This window comes from Triturus cristatus, chromosome 5_1, assembly GCF_964204655.1.
Source record: "Triturus cristatus chromosome 5_1, aTriCri1.1, whole genome shotgun sequence".
Classification (NCBI taxonomy): Eukaryota; Metazoa; Chordata; class Amphibia; order Caudata; family Salamandridae; genus Triturus; species Triturus cristatus.
In genome coordinates this window covers 247,878,891-247,900,475 of record NC_140587.1, presented here as the reverse complement: position 1 = coordinate 247,900,475, position 21,585 = coordinate 247,878,891, and the positions used below count along the sequence as shown (strand labels likewise).

General features: G+C 46.9%; 1 protein-coding gene across 4 annotated transcripts in view; it reads right to left on the bottom strand.

The window, feature by feature from the left end:
* ZFAT (zinc finger and AT-hook domain containing) overlaps positions 1–21,585 on the bottom strand; it is a 1,096,910-nt gene that overhangs the window by 183,131 nt on the left and 892,194 nt on the right. For all 4 annotated transcript variants that reach the window (XM_085604879.1, XM_085604878.1, XM_085604880.1 and 1 more), the window contains one exon: positions 18,337–18,463. In XM_085604879.1, the coding sequence (XP_085461005.1) occupies positions 18,337–18,463 (127 nt within the window). The remainder of the gene's footprint in view (positions 1–18,336; positions 18,464–21,585) is intronic.

The following is a 21,585-nucleotide window of genomic DNA, read 5'->3' as shown; positions in this document are numbered from 1 at the left end:
CCGGGGCTCCCTGCAACTAGTACCCCCAGTGATGCTAGGACTCATACACTCATCGTTACCCGTGTTTTTTGCATCTCGTTTGTCCCCACTCCTCCGGGTACCATTTGGGGCTTGTGTAGCCAACTGTCTTGCAGGTCTAGGGGTTTGTATAACCGGCTTTTTAGGGCCAGTGATCATCTCTTTAGGGCCGGTGATCGTCCTACAGATTCTAGCTGGACCATCTGCCACGATATTGCATGAAGATTGTTGTGTTATAACGGGAGGGCAGTCCATCACCACTTTATCTCTAGTTTGGCCGAGTTTATTACTAACGGCCAATTCTATATTCCCCAGCCTTTCTTCAACCCTCTTTAGCCTCTCAATTATTGGTAATATGAAAGACCTTATAAGGTGTTCAATACTTTCCAGGGGATCAGTTAAGTGTATTTTCTTAGATGGACTAGAATGGGGGATGCCAACTTCTGGTGGGTTTGATACGATATTAGAAACAACCTTGGGAGTTACTACAGGCATTTTATAAATAGAAGCGTCTTGTTTAGTAATCTTATTACTTTTCCCAAAGACGGTGTGATTAGTCCTATGTCTGCGTACCTCTCCCCCTTTCTTTCTCCTTTTTTTAGGTGTTGGACCAAGAATCTTATGAAACAGTGAGTTTCTAGTCCTTCTTTTAGAGGTCTCTTTGTTTGTCAAAGGAGGAGTTGGTATCACTTCTGGTCCTTGCAGGGAATCACACAAACAGGAGATGGTGATTGAATGTGTAGAGTCCGAAGGGTTAGATACAAAAGGTACAGGAGATAACTCCCGGAGAAGTGCAGGGACACCATCTAAAGATATCAAATCGTCGCCAGGGGGATTTGCGGCTGGCAGGGTAGCTTGTTGTGGTAAATCAGTTAATGGCCTATTTTTCAGGCACTCGATCGACTGGCGGCGCTGGGCCCTGCGCTCCGCTAGTGTGTCTTCCCTTTCTCGATCCGTGATAGTCTTACTGAAGTAGTGATCCAGAGTGCCCTTGGCCAGGCCCCCAGGCTTTCCGGAAAACAAATACTCTTGACTCCCAGCCATAATGTGATAAATGAACAGCCTATCACCACAGCAGGCCTAGCTTCAAGGATAAACAGACTGCAAGAAGTAAAGGAATATATCTTGTCAGTCTATACCAAACATATAAGCAGTCTTAATACGTCCAATATCACAGGCTGGGGGGGTAATACACAAACGAGAGCTGTAACACTTACAGTTCTGTAATTCTGTAGCAGGTGATGTAGCGCTTAAAAGTTTGAAAATTGTAGGGGTGCGTTATATTCACTGTTAGTTGGCACCCGCATATAATCAAATGTGTACTCAGGTATTTTGTGTGCAATGTATTACGAATTGTATAACCTATATCGATTTTAATAGAAGTGTTAGCTATGTACAAGCATCTTATGTATATATTGAAGCAATGCATAGAGCTTAGTCCTTTTTGAACAATGTGATGTTAAAACGTGTAGATTAGAATTCGTGTCTGTAGACTGTTTAGTTTGACCACACATGAAAGAAAGACGTAAATGTCAATACTGTGATTTAAACCTGCTTGTGTAACCGAAGTAGTGGCCAGAATTCGCATATATCGTTGAGGCGAAAGGCCTGGTATTTTCTTATGTTAGCCAAGGGCAATAGGCCAAAAAGGATTTATTCCAGTAGAGGTTTTAGGCTGTAGTAAATTGCAACTTAAAAGATGTGAAGAATGTCTGCTTTGCATGATCTCACCCCAGGTGCAAGGACAGTTGCTCGTTAGTAGAGAAGCTCTTTGTTCACAAATTGACTTATGTAGTAAAAGCCAGACATGGGAGTGTATTGGAATGTGCCAATCGTAACTCTTAGTGCGGATGGCGTCTGGGACTCAAGGCCAAGCGATGGACGATGGAACTGGACAGCGCTCTGTGGAAATTTACTGAAAGACGACCCCGCAGAAGAGGAGGCGCAAAGGGCGTGTTCTGGGATTTGGGGTTCTGTATTAGGGACAGCGCCCCGAGGGTGGAGGCAGATCAGAGCAGCCCAGAGCAGAGGAAGGCTAGGCGAAGGGATAGAGGGGGCAACTTAGACCAAGCTCTCGAAGTGAAGACTTCTTAGGAAGTTTCACTCTGATACCTTTTACTCGATGAGGGTCTCAAGGGATTGCTAAGTAGGGATGTCATCTAGTGCAGAGTAGGGACAGAGATGGTATGGTTCAGTGTCCCTAGTATCGACATTTGCTTGGTGGTGTTCTACCTCATGCTTTTAGAGATTGTACTTTTAGTTATTTTTAGCCGTATGCGGATTCTCCGTAGAGTAGCTTTTGTGTTAGTGCCTATGTACTCGTTGTGCCTCGTATTGAGGACTTTGTATCTGCAAATCTTTATGCTGATAATAAAAACCAGAGAGCCAAGAGATTAAGTCTCGAGTCCTTGATTATGGCAAATTGTGGACAGTAATTTTGATAATTGTGTTTTTCCCTCCACGCTATTGGGCAAGTAAAAAGTTCCATCTGACCAGAGTGGGTTCTAGTAGATAATTGCGAGATACTAAAATGGGCCGGAGCAGTTGGTAGCAAACGAGGATGGTTTCTTTCTGATAGCGAGGGAAGATTAGATAAGGATAAGTGACCCTTGAGCCCCAAGAGACGATAAGTGATGCTGAATCATCAGATGGCGAGCAGCAGACGGCAGCAGATGAGCATCGACGGCGAGTAGCAGCGCGGCAGAAAGCAGCAGTTCCAGGAGTGAGTATGAACATAATGAGATGTTGTAGATTGCGGTGTTGATTTGTTGTGTGATGTCTTGCGGAGTTGTTGTGTATGTCGTGTGATTGTGAGATCAGGCTGTGAGCGCGCGTAGCCCGGGAATTGTGGTGTAGAAGACACCTGAGATAGATTTTGTTGACCACCCAAAGGAGACCGTGAGGTACCATCGATCACCTGGACCGAGATAGGGGGAGCGAATGCGTGTGTGTATGGCAACTTAACGCTGGTCGTGGGTTGTGGTGTGCAGATTGGAGTGTTAGTAACCTATCAGAGGCGATCTGTCTGGCCGGACGGGGGCAGACGGGCGCCAATTGAGGTCAACAAGGTCGAGAGACTGTGGAAGAACAGTCAGAGGCTGTGGACGGACAGCCAGAGAAGTAACTTAATTGGTTATTTCAGTGTGTGAATGGGACGTGAGTAAGCGTGAAACGAGTTTTGGAGAAGGGAACTGCTGCGAGCGAAGGAAGGTGACGTCAGAGAGTGTCGCGCTGTGATAGGCCGGTTGGTGTGAGTCGCGCTGTTATTGGAGGATTCGAGGACAAGAAGTAAATAGAGCGCGAGATCGAATTTGCTCATCATGAAGTGCCTTAGGGCTTTGCGAGAGTTGTGTAGAGGCGATAAGCATGTGGTTGTTCGTGGGGGAGAAGAAGCCCCTCCCGAGGATACCCCGGCACATTACATGGCACAGAATGTGGGGTTACATACTATAGTTTGGATCGAGAATTGGCACAAGGTTACACAAGGCGAAGGGGAACTAGCTTTCCCGAGGTATGGCTCATTTAGACTAGCGGTGCTGTACCAACTGAAGACGGTGATGGGGTCCTTAAGACCTTTGCCAAGACCAGCACAGTTCGAAGCATTACATGCGTGGATTAGAGCAGCGCATGATAAGGAAAAGGGAAGAAGTCAGGAGAGAATGAGGAAGTCGATTAGGGCATTTCAGGATGCCAAGTGGGACGCAGCGGAGAAAAGATGGAGAGTGCAGACAATTGAGGAAGCGAAACTGTATCCCGCGCTAATGGAGGAGACGGGGATAAGGCATGGGAAAGCACAGGAAGAGGATAGTGATTCTGATGATGGGGTATTGCAAAGATTGCTAGACGAGAGACCACCCCCTTATAATCCAGATGAAGCGGATGATAGGTGGGGTGAGAGGGGAGACTCTAGGAGGGTAACAATCCAGCCTGAGACCCGAGTGGAAGGGTTGGTCTCGTTTGAAACAGCGAGTTCACAGGGTCAGTCGGAGGCTAGTGGGAGGATTGAAAGAGAGATGAGGTTACCGGATGCCTTGAGGGTACCGGTCACCATTGGACCGATTGTGTCAATATACAGTCCGGAATCAGAGGATAGAGAGAGGTCTGAACGAGTGACAGAAAGAACGAGGAGAGAAAGCGGAGAAAGTGAGTTGGAAGGGGCAACGGCCCGACCTCCAAGCCCTGTACAATGGAGTACACCATTAGCAGCGGTGTCAGACACATCTAGGGGCGAAGAGGACGAGAGACCGGTGAGGCCGAGGACTCTGATGGAGTCGAGATCAGATTTAGGGTCATGGGTACCGCCAAAGAAGCAAATGAGCTGGAATATGGGCAAAGCGGGGACAACCCCAGTTGCCTTTACGAGCCATTCTGCTCCCATAGAACCACCAGAAGAAAGGAGAGAGCAGGAACCGGAATGCGAGTATGATGAGGGACGTGGAGCAAGTTGTCAGGTGTTGAAAGGGGCCTTGAAGGCAGGAATGATAGAGGTAGTAAGACTTAAAGCAGAGGCGGATGAAATAATATATGGGAATCTACCTCTTGAGAGAGTAGTGACATATACTCCAGATGAATTGCTTTTTGTAGCAAAAGATGTGACTCGTAAAGCACGAGCGGCACATGAGAAACTGGCGGGTTTGGCTAGAGAATATGGGGTGGATCTATCCAAGACTAGAGCATTACAAGGGAACCATAGGATGCATTGAACCGAGCGGGAATTGGAAGAGAAAAGAGTTGTTGGTCTAAGGTCACATACTAAGGAACTGATTGTAGCTATGAGAATATGGCTGATGCTTGACAAATGGCAAGAGAAATGGGCTAGGAAAAAGAGTTCTAGGGGAGCGAAAGGAGGGAGCTCTGAAGGGGATTTGCAGGAGGTAAAGATCCTTCCCTTGAGAGAGGTGGCGAATGGAGGATATGTGCATGTACCATGGAGCAGGGGGGATTTGGCATCATTTACGAATGATTTTCCCAGGCTCAGGGAGAAGCCTGCAGAGTGGTACAAGCAAGTTGAGCGTTTCGTTAAAATTTCGAAGGTGTTGTGGATAGATCTGAACACCTTATTCGATATCGTGGTTCCGGGAGATCTGTGGAACGCATGTAAAATTGCTGTTGATTGGCCGGACTATGAGCCTGATAGGAACATGGTTACAAATGGTCCGTCGCCCGTGGTAATGAGGCTGTACGATAAGGTAATTACCTGGTTGAAATCGAAGGTTTCACCCCAAGACATCGATTGGGTGAAGATAGACAGGACAGTGCAGGAGCCAAAGGAGACAGCCTTCAAAAGTCTCTCATAAAATTCATGTACTTTTAAGCAGTACAGTGGTTTAGATGAGCTAGAAACGAAGGACATGGGACAGTTTGTGTCTAAGTTTGTGCTGGGTTTGAAGCCTGAAGTCAGTCTCATGATACAGCAGCATTTGATTTGTTGGCAGAATAAGCCTGTAGATGAGATCTTGCGGTATGCTAGGTACTGCACGGATGAGATTGAGTCAAAGCACAAGAAGATGAAGGATAACCTATTGCTCATTCAGATGCAAGCTGCTCAGGGACCGCCGAATGGGGGTCCGGTGGTGCGGAGACAGGGAAACTATCAGAACGCGCAGGGTCAGGGAAGGCCGAGGCCCGTTGACCCTAGGACAGGCATAGATGTAGCGATCTTGAAGAAGACGACTGCTTGTCACCAGTGTCACCAGGTGGGACACTGGAGGCGCGAGTGTCCCTTGAACCCCTATAATCAGCCGCAGATGGAGGGAGGAATGGGTCAGGTCCCTGGGGCAGAACAGGTACAGACGGTGACTGTACCGAGAATGATGCAAGGGGGGACCGGCGTCTCGCAGGTGCAGGTTCCCCAGCCACCCAGGATGCAGAACATACAGCAGGGAGCTCGGACTTATTTGCAGATGCCCATGTTCGAAGTGGGAGGAGAGAGGGATGCAGATTTGCTGGCGCAGTTAAGTCTAGGCCAGGACGATGATTGCATACTTAGGGCCATACTAGAGGTAGATCAGAGAGGACCCTTTGTGGAAGCAGAACTCGACGGACGCCCGACTACCTTTTTGGTAGATACGGGGGCTACCCGGTCAACCATAAGGTCAGCAGTGGTCCCGGGGGTAGCCCTCTCTGGAGAATGCATACAAGTGGTTGGAGTGGCGAACAAGAGGCTAGTGAGCCCCTTGACAGAACCGATTCCAGTCAGGATAGGCAACTTTAGGGATCGACATCAGTTCGTGGTGTGCGATTCTAGCCATGTTTGTTTGCTGGGAAGAGATTTGCTGTGTAAGCTCAATTGCACAATCTACTGTACCCCGAAAGGAGTAGAGGTACAGACAAGAGATGATGACGCGACCTTTAAGGTTGCAAATCAGCGGGTGTGCGTGGAAATGTACCCGGCTTTGACAGTGGAGGAGCTTCCACCGGATTTGAGGGAGTCTGTATCGACCGATGTGTGGGATCTAAGCGGAGAGGAGATCGGCTTAGTCAGGGGAGTGGAACCAGTGAAAATACAGGTTAAGCCGAACGCAGAATTCCCGAGAACACCTCAGTATAAACTGTTGCCTGAAACAATTGCAGGGATTAAACCTGTGATTGAGTCTATGATTAGGCAGGGAATACTGGTGGAGATCATGGGCAGTCCATGTAACTCACCCATTATGGGACTGCAGAAACCAAGTGGGAAGTTCAGGATAGTGCAAGACCTGCGGAAAATAAACGATATAGTTGTTCCATGTTGTCCAGTGGTACCGAATCCATCTGTGATACTGTTCCAGATCCCATGCGAAGCTGGATGGTTCACAGTGATTGACTTATGTCAGGCATTCTTTTCGATTCCCCTACATGAAGAAAGTAGATTTCTTTTTGCATTTAGGCTAGAGAATCGGATATTAACATGGTGTCGTATCCCACAGGGGTATACGGAGAGCCCGTCAATTTTTAATCAGCTCTTAAAGAAGAATCTTGAAGGTCTTGTGTTGCCGAAAAACTCTGTTTTGGTGCAATACATTGACGACCTGCTTGTCGCGTCAGAGACAGAAGATGCTTGCAGGGTTGATACCATTGCGCTGTTGAATTTCCTGGGAGAGAGCGGTCACAAGGTGTCTCCAAACAAGCTGCAATACTGTTTACCCGAGGTACAGTATTTGGGGCACAGAATTGAAAAGGGTAAAAGGAAAGTGTCTCCAGATCGCATTGATGCGATTCTGAGAATGCCAGTTCCCTCGACACAGAGGGAAGTTAGAATGTTTTTGGGAATGGTGGGCTATTGCCGCCAGTGGATCCCAAACTTTTCCTTTGAAGCGAAGCCTTTACAGCGGCTGACGCGAAAGGATGTAAGTGATCCGGTACCATGGGACGACGACTGTTTGAAATCATTTCTGAGGCTGAGAGAAGCCTTATGTAGCGCTCCTGCGTTGGGAATGCCGGATTATAACAAGGCATTTGCATTGTTCTGCTGCGAAAGAGAAGGTTGCGCATTAGCAGTGTTAACCCAGAATCATGGAGGTGTTCGTAGACCAGTTGCTTATTTCTCAGCTACTTTAGATCCAGTAGCTTCTGCGTTGCCCGGATGTCTCAGATCCGTTGCGGCAACAGGTGTCAGCATCGAGAGATGTGAGAGCATTGTGATGGGTCATCCTCTTACTGTACATGTGCCACATTCTGTTGAACTGTTGATGACTAGGACTAAAACGCAGCACCTCACGAATAATAGGCTGACTCGTTATGAGCAAGTTATCCTTGCAGCCGATAATGTGACATTGAAGAGGTGTGCTGTTTTAAATCCTGCTACATTGTTACCTGTTCCAATTATAGATAACGAAGATTGTGAGGACCATGATTGTCTCGATGTGACTGAACTATGCACCAAACCGAGACCTGACATTGTCGATGAACCGCTCCCAGTGTCAGATGAGATTTTCTTTGTAGACGGTTCATGTTTAAGAGACAGTGTCGGTCGATTGAGAGCAGCGTTTGCTGTATGCACCATCACGGGTGTGGTTGAAGCCGCTTGTTTAGAAGGAGTACACTCCGCGCAGGTGGCTGAGCTCATTGCCTTGACTCGTGCCTGTTTGGCAGCCGACAGGATCCGTGTAACGATCTACACGGACAGCCAGTATGGGTTTGGTGTGGTTCACGACTTCGGACAGCTATGGTCCCAGAGAGGGTTTATGACGTCTTCAGGTTCACCCATAAGAAATGGTGAACATGTACGGAAACTGTTAAAAGCATTGCAAGGTCCTGATGAAATTGCTGTTGTTAAGTGTGCTGCCCACACAAAGGGAAATGATTTCGTCTCGTTGGGAAACAACTACGCTGATGAAGTAGCCCGATTTTGTGCAGAACAAGGATGCAACTTCACTGAGACCCACGTCGAGGAAACTGGGGAGGAGGTGGTGTACGGTCAGATGTTAGCAATGGCCGACTCAAGGGAGGAACTGAAACAGCTTCAGGAAGGGGTCTCGGATCAGGAACGTGACAGCTGGATACGAGCTGGATGTGAGAAGGGAGATGTGGATATATGGGTTTCGAATGATGGACGAGCGGTGTTGCCGGAAAGTTTGTTGAATCCCATGGCGAGGTTGATACATGGTGCTGTACATCTGGGTAGGGATGCCATGATGAGAGTGTTTCGTCAGACTTGGTACAATCCGAAGTTTCGTGCAGTAGCTGAAACTGTGTGCCAGAGGTGTGTCACTTGTCAACAGATGAATGTAGGGAAAAGAACTGCTGTGACGTTGAGCCACATAGGGAGGTCAGGGGGACCTTTCAATAGGATGCAGCTGGATTTTGTGGAAATGCCGAAGTGTAATGGGTTGAGGTACATATTAGTGGTAGTATGTGTCTTTTCCAGGTGGGTGGAGGCATACCCTACACGTAGATGTGACACGCTCACGGTAGCAAAACTACTATTGAGAGAACTCATTCCAAGGTACGGGTTCCCGACGTCCTTTGAATCGGACAGAGGAACTCATTTCCACAGCGAAGTTATGAAGTTGCTTTGTGCTGCTTTGAATATAGATCAGAAGTTACACTGTAGCTATAGACCAGAAGCTTCAGGGATAGTGGAGCAGGTGAATGGAACTCTGAAGGCTCGGATGGCGAAAGTGTGTTCGTCTACGTCTCTGAAATGGCCTGATGCATTACCTTTGGTCCTTATGAGCCTCCGAAGTGTGCCTGATAGAAGAACTGGGTTGTCACCCCATGAAATCCTCATGGGAAGAGCGATGCGTTTGCCTGCAATACCTGCTACTGCTCTGATAAATATCACTGATGATATGATCCTGGACTATTGTAAAGGCCTTGCTGACGTGGTCCGTTCTGTGTCTCAGCAGGTGCAGACAGCAACGGTTCCAGCTGCGAGTGACCGGTGCCACGACTTGGACCCAGGCGATTGGGTCCTAGTCCGAAAGCACGTGAGGAAGAGTTGTTTGGATGCTAGGTGGCGCGGCCCTTTCCAAGTGATCCTCGTCACGAACACAGCTGTCAAGTGTGGAGGTTTACCGAACTGGGTGCATGCTTCTCATACCCGTAGAGTTCCAGCACCCTTGGGAGATACAGCCCCTCTCGAGAACAAAGATCCCAGTGAGCCGACAGAGCCTCCTGAGAGGGCCAGTCAAGCTGTAAGGGTTGCTGAAGCGGCTGATGATGCACTGAATCGAGTTGGGGAAGAACGTGAAAGAAGTACTGACCCAGAAACCGGCGAAGGAGCAAGAGGTGCATTGGGTAGTACAGAATCAAGTTCTGCCGAAGAAGAGGAGGTCAGTGCACCGGGTATTGAAGAGAAGACCGGAGGTGTTACCGAAGCAGAAAGGGTTTGGCCCGCAAGACAGAACCGGGTAAACCTGAGGTTGGCTCCGGACACAGACCTTGCACCAGTTTCGGAGGAACCAGAAGAAGAATCAGGAGACGAGGAGAATCCTCAAGGTGGTGTGAGAAGGTCCAAGAGAACTAGAGTGCCAAGTCGGAAGTACGCTTCACCAGAGTGGGCATATCAAGTGACTGATGCCAGGGTTACCGAGCACGGGAAGGTTGAGGTCGATGACATTGGTCAACAGTGTCCCGCTCCAGAGGGTGGAAGTGTTGCTGAAAGTTCCGGGATTGGAGATCGAAGGAATTTTGACGATTCATATTCCGAGTCCGCCATTCCTGAGTGTCATTCGAGGTATGATCTTGGACAATTTGGAGTTCCCGACGTTCACGACTGTGCCAGACCCACAGGAACTGATCATTCTTAAGCTCGAAATATTGCAGGGAGTCTTGGAGCTGTTGGGACCAGCGCTTATGTTAGATTGATTTGAGAAGGTTGCAACAGAAAAGAAGATAACCTAGGCCCGAGCGGAAGAAGAACAAAATTAGGGATTTTTCCGTTATAGAACGAAGAAAAGTTAGGGAGGTTTGCCTAAAGTTCACGAAAGAGACACTGATGAGAAGAAGACATACCCTTTCAGAGACTGTATTGGACACTGAGTACATTCCGAAGATGGCAGATCCTGCAAACCCACATCGTAGGGCTAAATTGATAATAGGCACATTGGTAGGAGTTGTGATAGTCACCATATTTGCGGTAGTGATAAGTTCATACATGGTGGCTCACAGGCAAGAGGGGAAGGTTCAGGGAGCACCCACACCTATTACCCCAGGGCAGAGAGGTGTCAGTATCAGAGAACAGGAAATATCGAAGTTGAGGGATGATCGCAGACTCCACATGGATTTATCGAGGGGTGATTTTAAGCTTAATGCGTATGCAAGGTTGCTGTATGAGTATGTTGATGCGATGGATGTGAAGGACTGCTATGTGTGTATGCAGTTGCCTGCTTCAGTGGATGAAGGTATCAAGTATCATCATCTCCCATTGACATATGGGATTTCTTGTAGTTTATTGCTCAGTTTATTTTATGACAGGAGACAGTTCGAGTATTTCTTTTCAAATTTTGATACGGTACTTCCTGAGGTTCCAGCAATCAAGCATTTGAACAAATATGATTCTAGCAAGAAAGAGGACAGACTCCTAAAGTATTTTAGACCGACTATGAAGTTGGATACGGCGCATGCTCACAGGAATAACCTGACATGTGCGTTATCTGAGATAGAGAAGAAATTCATAGACCAGGTAGAGGACAGATACAGACAGTTGACCCAGACACGACACACTGGAGATAGTCCAGTAGATTGGAGAGACGAGGAGAGGGCTCACAGATCCAAGGGAAGTTATGGACCAATAGCGTTAGATGAGGTACAGAGAGGGAATTTGTGTATTGGACGGCCTCAATCCGATACGGATAAGGTCGCAGTAGGACATAGCACTTGTTCTCAGACCTTCACAGTGGAAGCTTCTGCTAAGAATTTTATGGTAGGTCCAATAGAGGTAATTCCGACAGTATATTATGTATGTGGAAAGAATGCTTATGTCAGGCTACCTGCAAACTGGTATGGCATATGCTATTTGGCCATTATATTCCCGAAGATCTATCACACAGAGGACTTGGAGTTGTTAGAGACGAAGCGACAGTCTAGGAAACGTAGGGCTACAAACGCCGGTGCAGTGATTGGAGACATATACGGAGCAATGATACCTAGTATGGGTGTGGTGTTGAATGATGTGAAGATCAGGAGGTTGGCGACTGTGGTTGATGAGTTGTCTATGAACACTGCGAGATCTTTGTTGTTGGTGGCTGGAGAGATGTTGTCGATACGGAATATGGTTATGCAGAATCGCCTTGCTTTAGACGTATTATTAGCAAAAGAAGGCGGAGTCTGCAAATTATTGAAGGTTCAAGAATGCTGCACATATATTCCAGACAACACGAAGGAGATAGGGAAGTACATAGACAACATCACGACTATTCACAAGGAGATTATGGATTTGACGGAGGAGAATGTGTGGGAGAAGATTGGACAAGGATTTGGAAGAGTGGGAACTTGGTTTGCGAATTTGGGAAGAGGATTTCTGGGATCAGTGTTGAAGCAGATTATCATTGCTGTGGTTTGCGTGATTTGTTTGTGGGGATGTGTGAAGGCATGGAAGTGGTATCAAGGAGGCAAGGTTGAAAGGGCTCTTAAGGCAAACGAGAAAAGGATGGCGAAGCTCCAGGAGCAGCAATATGAGAGTCTTAAGAAACTGGAGGGGGTTCGACATGGCAAAGTTATGACTAGCGCGGTCTAAATTAGTTCTAAAGAAGAGAAATGTAATGGTGTGATGACGGATGTCATCAAAGGGGGGAACTGATGTAGCGCTTAAAAGTTTGAAAATTGTAGGGGTGCGTTATATTCACTGTTAGTTGGCACCCGCATATAATCAAATGTGTACTCAGGTATTTTGTGTGCAATGTATTACGAATTGTATAACCTATATCGATTTTAATAGAAGTGTTAGCTATGTACAAGCATCTTATGTATATATTGAAGCAATGCATAGAGCTTAGTCCTTTTTGAACAATGTGATGTTAAAACGTGTAGATTAGAATTCGTGTCTGTAGACTGTTTAGTTTGACCACACATGAAAGAAAGACGTAAATGTCAATACTGTGATTTAAACCTGCTTGTGTAACCGAAGTAGTGGCCAGAATTCGCATATATCGTTGAGGCGAAAGGCCTGGTATTTTCTTATGTTAGCCAAGGGCAATAGGCCAAAAAGGATTTATTCCAGTAGAGGTTTTAGGCTGTAGTAAATTGCAACTTAAAAGATGTGAAGAATGTCTGCTTTGCATGATCTCACCCCAGGTGCAAGGACAGTTGCTCGTTAGTAGAGAAGCTCTTTGTTCACAAATTGACTTATGTAGTAAAAGCCAGACATGGGAGTGTATTGGAATGTGCCAATCGTAACTCCTAGTGCGGATGGCGTCTGGGACTCAAGGCCAAGCGATGGACGATGGAACTGGACAGCGCTCTGTGGAAATTTACTGAAAGACGACCCCGCAGAAGAGGAGGCGCAAAGGGCGTGTTCTGGGATTTGGGGTTCTGTATTAGGGACAGCGCCCCGAGGGTGGAGGCAGATCAGAGCAGCCCAGAGCAGAGGAAGGCTAGGCGAAGGGATAGAGGGGGCAACTTAGACCAAGCTCTCGAAGTGAAGACTTCTTAGGAAGTTTCACTCTGACACCTTTTACTCGATGAGGGTCTCAAGGGATTGCTAAGTAGGGATGTCATCTAGTGCAGAGTAGGGACAGAGATGGTATGGTTCAGTGTCCCTAGTATCGACATTTGCTTGGTGGTGTTCTACCTCATGCTTTTAGAGATTGTACTTTTAGTTATTTTTAGCCGTATGCGGATTCTCCGTAGAGTAGCTTTTGTGTTAGTGCCTATGTACTTGTTGTGCCTCGTATTGAGGACTTTGTATCTGCAAATCTTTATGCTGATAATAAAAACCAGAGAGCCAAGAGATTAAGTCTCGAGTCCTTGATTATGGCAAATTGTGGACAGTAATTTTGATAATTGTGTTTTTCCCTCCACGCTATTGGGCAAGTAAAAAGTTCCATCTGACCAGAGTGGGTTCTAGTAGATAATTGCGAGATACTAAAATGGGCCGGAGCACAGGTGTCAGAGGGATTGCCCAGCCCGGCCTCGAACGGTCCTTGACGGGCAAGGACGGGCCCGCCCTTGGCCCGGGCTTCGCCCGGGCGCTGCCCACGCGCGTCCCGCGCTGCGGGGCGCTCAGGTGGTTTAAATGCAGCCCGGGCGCTGCCTGATGATGTCAGCGGCAGGCGCCCGGAGCTAGGAGCACTGGGATTTGAAGTCTAAAGGGCCGTTCCCCTCACGGCGGTAAAATAGGCAGGAATCCTGGTCTGTTGGCTCCCCACGATAGGCCGTTCCCCTCACGGCGATCTTGCTGCTGAGTGTGTGTCACCAGGGCTTTGGAGCGCGTCCCTACTTTTGGAACTGGGAGGAGAGGCAATATTAAGAATGGCACCCCCATTACTTCTCTGCCACTTAATAGCAGTTGAAATCAGGGGCAGATGATTTTTGATGCCATACAAAACATAAAATTATACATGGGTAAAAGGTGAATATCGGCAATGTTCTTTACCGCGGGTTCCGAGTGACACCAGACAACTTGTGCTTCTGGATTCTAAATCCAGTAATTCACTGCTATGATGTAGCAACAGTGGGTCATAAAGGAATTCCACACTGCTCTGGCTTGAATCTCTAAGACCCTGTCAGAGCAGCCTGGAAAGAGAGGGAAGGGAAAGCATATAGAGTGGCTGAGGTGGGTGACAGGAGGCTATGTGTTTTGAATTTTTTTTATTTTGGGAACTGGGAGGAGAGTCCATGTGATATATGGCTCCCCCAATACTACTCTGCCCTTGCGTAGGTGTTGAAAACAAGGGCAGATGATTTTGGGGTGTATGCAACATAAAATTATAGATGGGTAAATAGTGAATTACAGGGACGTTTTTCACCTCAGTGATATTTTTCACCTTGGGGTTTTCAGTGATATCGTTGAAAGTTTGAGCTTTGCTCTAGTCTTTTATTGCGTGTCTCTCATAATTCCTCAGTGAAAAACATCTCTGTAATTCGCCGTTACCAAGCTATATTTCTATAGGTCATGCATAGCTTCCACAAGAAGACTCTATTGTTTACACCAGATTCTAAAATAAAGCTTTGCAGGCCAGGCTATCAGGAATCCCTGAGAGCCTCTCAGTGCAGCGAGTGCTACTTATCTTCTTTGATTGAAAGCAGAAAAAATACTGCAGGAGGGGGTGGAAGGCAAGGAAGGCGGTGGCAGTTGGTTAAGGATGGCAGGTAAGGCATTATTTTCCACATTTAGGCCAAGAAGAAGAGGCCATGTTATGCATTTGGAGCAGTTTGAAAGCAGGGGCAGATGATGATACGTGACATAAAATTATAGACGTGTAAAAAGTGATTTACGGAGAGATTATTTACCTGAGGGTACTGAGTGACATCACAGATAATATGAGTTTTGCTCTTGTTGTCTATTTGATATCACTCAGAACCGTTGATGAAAAACATCCCCGTAATTCCCTATTACCTATCTATATGTTATGTACGGCATCCATTGGAAACTTATGTTGTGAGTACCATATTCTAAATCTGGGTATTCACTGCAATATAATGGCATCAGTGTGGATTAAAGTTTATTTCCCACTGTAGCTATGTCAGCATAGAATATCTCAACACCTGTCAGTATAGCATGGCTTTGGAAGAATAGTGGGAGGTCACAGAAGGTTGTGGGGGTCTGAGGCTCCCACATTACTCCTTTGTCCCGAGGTAGCAGTTGAAAGCAGGTGCAAATGATTTTGGGAGCCGTACATACCATTAAATTACAGATGAGTAAAAAGTGAAAAACAGAGACGTTGTTCACCTCAGGGTTTTTACTGACGGACATCATAGAACTTTAGCTTCACTCTTGTGACTTACTTGATGTCACTCATAACTTCTCAGTGAAAAACATTGCTGTTATTCACTGCTATCCATCTAGAACTCTGTATTTCAAGTCTACGCCGGGCAAATCATTCATGTAAAAAACATGGTCAAAGAGGATGACTGAGCAACATGATTCAATGATGAGATGGAACATCAGGAACAGTCTACAGATAGTTTGGTTACATTTTGGTTAACATGAACCCGCCTGTCACAAGCATAGGTTTTACTTCCAACCTATGTACGGAACCCTGGGTGAGAAAAAAGTCAGAGTTAGCCCCGCAGGCCAGCCTACTGGCCATCTGGTAAGCAATCCCGGTGACAAGATGGCCCTGGATGACCCAGCGACTGGATGACCTAGGATGGCTAGAACAACTCGGACCCCAGGCGAGCCAGGACCTAGGGGCAAGGACTCAGACCCCATGAGCCAGGATCTAGGACCTGGACCGTGGGACCCAGGACCCAGTCCCCAGGATCCAGGACCAAAGACCTAGGACCCAGACCCCAGGACTCAGACCTCGGGACTCAGACCCCAGGATCCAGTCACACAGTAGTCCACCAACAACAAGAGTACTCGTGCACACTGAGACCGGTGCCCGGGAGGCTTCGTCACTGTGCTGCTTACCTCCTGGTGACTCGTGTGGGGTAGGGACTCAGATCTGGCCATTTGGGGGCTCTATTGGATTGGTCTTCGTCTGCTAAATGCATGCTTCCAGTGAGGTCAGCGCTCGTCTGCATGTTTTAGCTCTAGAATTACCACAGTTATCAAGGTAAGAGATAGAGCGATCAAAGGAACCATAACTGATTTAATAAGCCATTCGCAGTTTCACAATACTGGCCTTGTGTACTTACACATGAGTGGCTTAATCTTTGAAACAAGCATTTTCTACTGGCAGGATAAACGAGGTAGCCGCACCTGCTGGACACAGTTGGAAGCCACATGACCATCCGGGTTCAACCTTCACAACGCTCAAGAGGCAGCTGGGGAAGCCCACCCAACCTGGGGGTCTTGCTAGGAGGATAAACTGCAGTCGCACGGGCATCTGCGTCGCAGCCATCTCCATTGAAGAGAGAGGCAGACCAAGACGCAATCTGAGCGCGACACAGGGGTGCCGGTCTGGGCGACGGGGACACCCCACGGAAAGATCGTCCCAAGCTGCTGCAGAAATACGCTGGGTGGAGAAGGGCAACTGTGTGGTGAGAGGGGCCCCAAACCAACAGACAGCATCCGGGGCCTGGCGCTACCCTACCACTTCTACTCTGGTCAGATCACTGGGGGGAGCATGCTGCCAAGGCTGCACAGCCTCCGCCTTGCTGGTAGGGGAAGGACCTCTGTGAATGGCAGGCCCTCGAGCCAGATGGTCCCTGGCGGGGTTAGAGCTCTTTGCTTGAAACAACAGCAGAGGCTGGCCAAGCAGTCCATTCCTAATCAGACCAAGCATGCCCAATCGATCGGAGTATATGGCGCTGGCCAAACCCTCCCTGGGCAGGCCGCCCTGCATGGGAATGTCGGCGTCATATCACTGCCTGCCCTTGGTGAAGACAGGTACTAAGGAAAGGCCCATCAGGCATGGCTGGGAAGCAGATTCGGACCCAGGCCTCTGGGAGCCCTAAGGGTCTAGCCGAGGCCACACCTCGCTGAGAACCACTGGACCGCAGGTGGGCTTGCAATACCCTGTCCCCAATAATCCAGCGAATGGCTACCCCCCTTTCTTGCACTCCGTGCGAACCGAGTGACCGAGGGGATTATCAGCGGTAAGGAATCCAACCTCCTGGATCTCTGCCTGGGCTCGAGGAAGGGAATGAGCCCTTATCGGGGCTTCAAGGGCAGCCCGACAATTTGGTCGCCCCATTGGAAAGCATGGCCTGCGACCAGATGGCCGGGCTCGGAGGATGGCCATCTGAATAAACTGTGCTTTAACAAAAGGGCTTCCGCTTGTTCTTTGCAGGAGACTAAGGACCGTGCGGCCTGGGTGCTCAGAGCCCCAGCTGGGCCTCAGGCATAGGACTGCAAGGGGTTGCCCTCACGGAAGTCCGACCCGGGGCCCTAGGCACCTTAACATGCAATCGAAATGGGGGAGGCCTCCCCAGGCCCGATGGACACTCATCCCAGGCCCTCGGTGATGCAGCAGACCGGAGGATCCAATCCCGGGTGCTTTGCCGTGTGCCGTGCCCAAGAATGGAGCCCTGGATACCCCTGCCCAGCCCAATGCCCACTGTGGCCATGGTCAGGGCTTCTGAACCCAGCCAAGCAGGGAAAGCCTCCCCGGCTCGATGGTCCCCCGAGAAGATTAATTAAAAACTGTATTTTGCTCCCATTTAAATATATGGAACATTTGAGGTGTGTTCTCTGCCACATAAATGCCAGATTCTAGCTGCTTCTACATTATGTAAAATTTCTAGAATTCATTCATTTTGTAAGTGAGCTGTCTCTTTCATAGGAATGAAGTGATACGAACAAAAATATGATCTCTCATAAATGAATAAGTTAACAATCTTTCTTCTTCACCGGTATATGGAATTCAACACTTACATGGGGAGTATGTAATGATGGTAGAAAATTCTAAGCATAGTTAAAAAAATTCTCAGCACCCAGCCCTCACTTTGATGGAGAAGGGGCTGTGGATGCAGCCATTAGTGAAGCCTGGCCTCGGCCCTCAGCCCACCAGTACTCCTGCAAATAGAACGGGTCCATGCAGTTATTCCCCATTCAGGAAGACAACTCAGAATAGCCAGAATTTGGTGCATGGATATCATCTGGAATCTGCCATTCTGCCCCTCGGCATCCCTGCACCAAATTCCTGTCAACTCTTAATGAGGGCTATGGTGGAGTGTTTTTCTCCCTGAAAACTATAAACTGCATATGTGGTGGAGTGCCACAACAGTTGCAATAACTATTGAGAACTTTCCATTTAAAATTGGGAAAAAACAGTAAACCATTCTTACCATTATCTGAGGTATATCGCAGGTCCTGTAAAGCAGCTACCGCGGCTCGAGTTCCACGAACATCTTCCTCGGCGTCTGTGATATGTAGATACTGCGTAGATGATCCTTCAGTTGTTTCAAGTGACTGCTGAATAGTAAGAAGATACAGAATTATAGACATAAACTTGAGATAATATGAGGTCATTATCAAGATAAAATAAAGACGCTGTAATATATTTGGGGTGTAATCATTCAACTTCTACCCTGGTCTTAAGCAAATGACTCCTCTTCCTGTTTAAGGAAGTACCCAGTGATGCTTCAGAGTGCGGCATTACACATTACATGTTACCCTCATTCATTTCATTGCAAACGTCATTCAGGTAACCATACTAAATGTTTCCTATTTTCAAAGTATTCCACACTCGGCCAGTGATTAATTTGAGCCGGTGGTTGCTGGTGCTCGGCACCAGCACCTAATGGTAAACAATAGTACATATAACAGTCGGCCACATGGTGGCACTTTTTGTCTAATTTAGAGATGATCACAACAACAGTTGTTTAATAATTCAATACACAATAACAAATTACTAATACTAGACACCCAAGCCATTCCTATAGCTTTGGGTGGCCTGGAATAGTCTGAATTATCACACTTGTTTGAGCGTGATCGGTAGTAGTTGTTCTGCCACCGTAATTGACAGTGCTGGTAGGAATAATTAATGGTGCAAGCTGGAGTAGCCTCCTGACGATTTGTGTGTGTGTGTGTGTGTGTGTGTGTGTGTGTGTGTGTGTATATATATATATATATATATATGTATAGTCGTGATAGTTCCAGCCAGAGGTATTGTGCCTCTAAGTGATATATTTGTATTTAATCTTTTAAAATGAGTATCTCAACTTGTGTAAATGGGACCCTGAGTAAGGAAGGCCTTAGCAACATATAGCACTGTCTATGATGCGGATACGTGGGATTGGCTATGACGCAATTTTACTCAGCATTGTTGGAAATGGTCACAGTAGATTTGATGGATCCGAGGGTAAGGTGGGTGAAGAGCACAGGAGGCGAACTGAAGGATTGAAAAGGCTGTAAAGTGTTGGAATATCATTGCATTTAGTTTTTGCTGGTTTTCTAGGACTCTGGGTACTTTACCATTGCCGACCAGTGCAAAAGTGCAAGTGATCCATTATTAACCTGTATGATTTATTAGTAAGTCCCCAGTACAGTGCACCCGGTTTGCCCAGGGCCTGTAAAGCAAATGCTGCTAGTGGGCCTGCAGCACAGATTGTGCCACCCACATGAGTAGCCCTGCAACCATGTCTCAGACTCGCCACTGCAGTCTCCGTGAGGGCAGTTTCAAACTGCCATGTCGACCAGACAAGTGCAACCACTTGCCAGGCCCAAACATTCCCATTTAATATGTGCAAGGCCAACCTGAGGTAGGCCCTAGGTAGCCCCATGGGCAGGATGCAGTGTATTTAAAAGGATGGGCATGTACTGTTGTGGTTTACAAGTCCTGCTTGTGAAAAACTGCTAAAGTTAATTTTTCACTACTGCAAGGCCTATCCCTCCAACGTATTAGCATTAGAGATGCCTTGTAACCAAGTTAATCAACTTTGAGTGTGACTTCGGAGACGATGCTGCCCTTCGACACTGCACCGCTGCCCGATAGGGAGCCGTGGTCCCCGCTGAATGCAACAACCGTGACTTACAATGCAGGCCTGATGCCATCACATTACCTCCGAAAAGCTGCCACAGCATGAGTCCTGAGTGCCGTGCCACAGACGTCTGTGACATCGACTCCGCCGCAGCACCTATGATTCCATGAAGTGACCTCGACACCACATAGTCGATGCTGCGTGACTTATCTCTAGATGCTTTATCGACCCTGCATGGCTGTAAGGAAGTGAGGCCTCACCTTCGTTGGACAACTCACAGTCCGAGCCGCGAAGCTCCACTGACCTGCACCAACAGTATGGAACCGATGTCGCACCAGCTTCAGCGATGCCTCACCTCCCTGGCGTCTTTGTTTTATCATTGTTTCCAAAGGTACTGTAATCAGGGTCTGCATGATTCCTCCCCCAGTCCTCTCTCTGTCGCACCCTGCCTGCAACTTTTGGATTCTACTTTGTCAACCATGTCGTGATAGTTCCAGCCGGAGCTATTGTGCCTCTAGGCGATATATTTGCATTTAATCTTTTAAAATTCCTATCTCGAATCTGTGTATGTGGGATTTTTTTTGTTTTAGTGTTTGTTTCTTGAAATAAGTATTGCCTATTTCTCTAAACTGCTGTGAAGTCCTTTTGAAGTGTTTTCACTATGTTACTGTGTGCGTGTACAAATACTTTACACATTGCCTTTGGAATAAGCCTGACTGATCTGCAAAAGCTACCAAGGGGGTGAGCGGGGGTTATCTTAGGTGTATAACTTACTTACCCTGAATACCTGGACAGGGTGCAAATCGCTGCCAACTAGAGACCCCATTTCTAACAGTAAACAAAATACACCAACAGTGACGGGGATCATCCTCCCACATTAAACATTTATGAAATTCTCAGTGTTCATCATGCTTGTGTTAAAATACCCAAGGGGTCTAACGTGGGCATCAATGGCCAAAAACCACAGACTACAATTGTTTCTATAATTACAGCATTAATCAAACAGTACTCTATAGAGCCAGCATATCTATTGCTTTGTTAATCTGAAACCCTCCGGATTGTATTTACTAACATTATTAACATGTTCATATAGTGTTTATGTGTTACTGTATGTCACAAAAGATTTTTTAAGTCAAGATGCAATTTCCAAGTTCATAAACTATGTGAACAGTTAATGGTCTATAAACTTTACATTGCATCCCATTTTAAGATGTGTTGAGTCAACTAAATACACTAGTATATTGTTCATTATACATTTTTGCTTCCAAAACAAGATTTAGCATACTTATGTTTTATGTATAAGTTTTGAAGGTAGAAATATTTTTAAACAATGATGAAGATGAATTATACGATTCTCTGATAGCTTTGGGGTGCAATCAATTACTTCAAGTCATCAACTTGTTTATCTTATTATATTTAGTGGGAGTGGGTTATTTTACAAAGAGAGGAATTAATCTGGGACTGTCCATTATCTTAGATCTGAAAAATCTGTATTTGTGATTTAGATGAATTTACGAACAATGCACTGCAACATCGTTTGAGTTCTGTTATGATATACCCTTTGTTTCACTACTCCCCCTCTCCCCTATCATTGATCATATTAGCTCTTGTTTC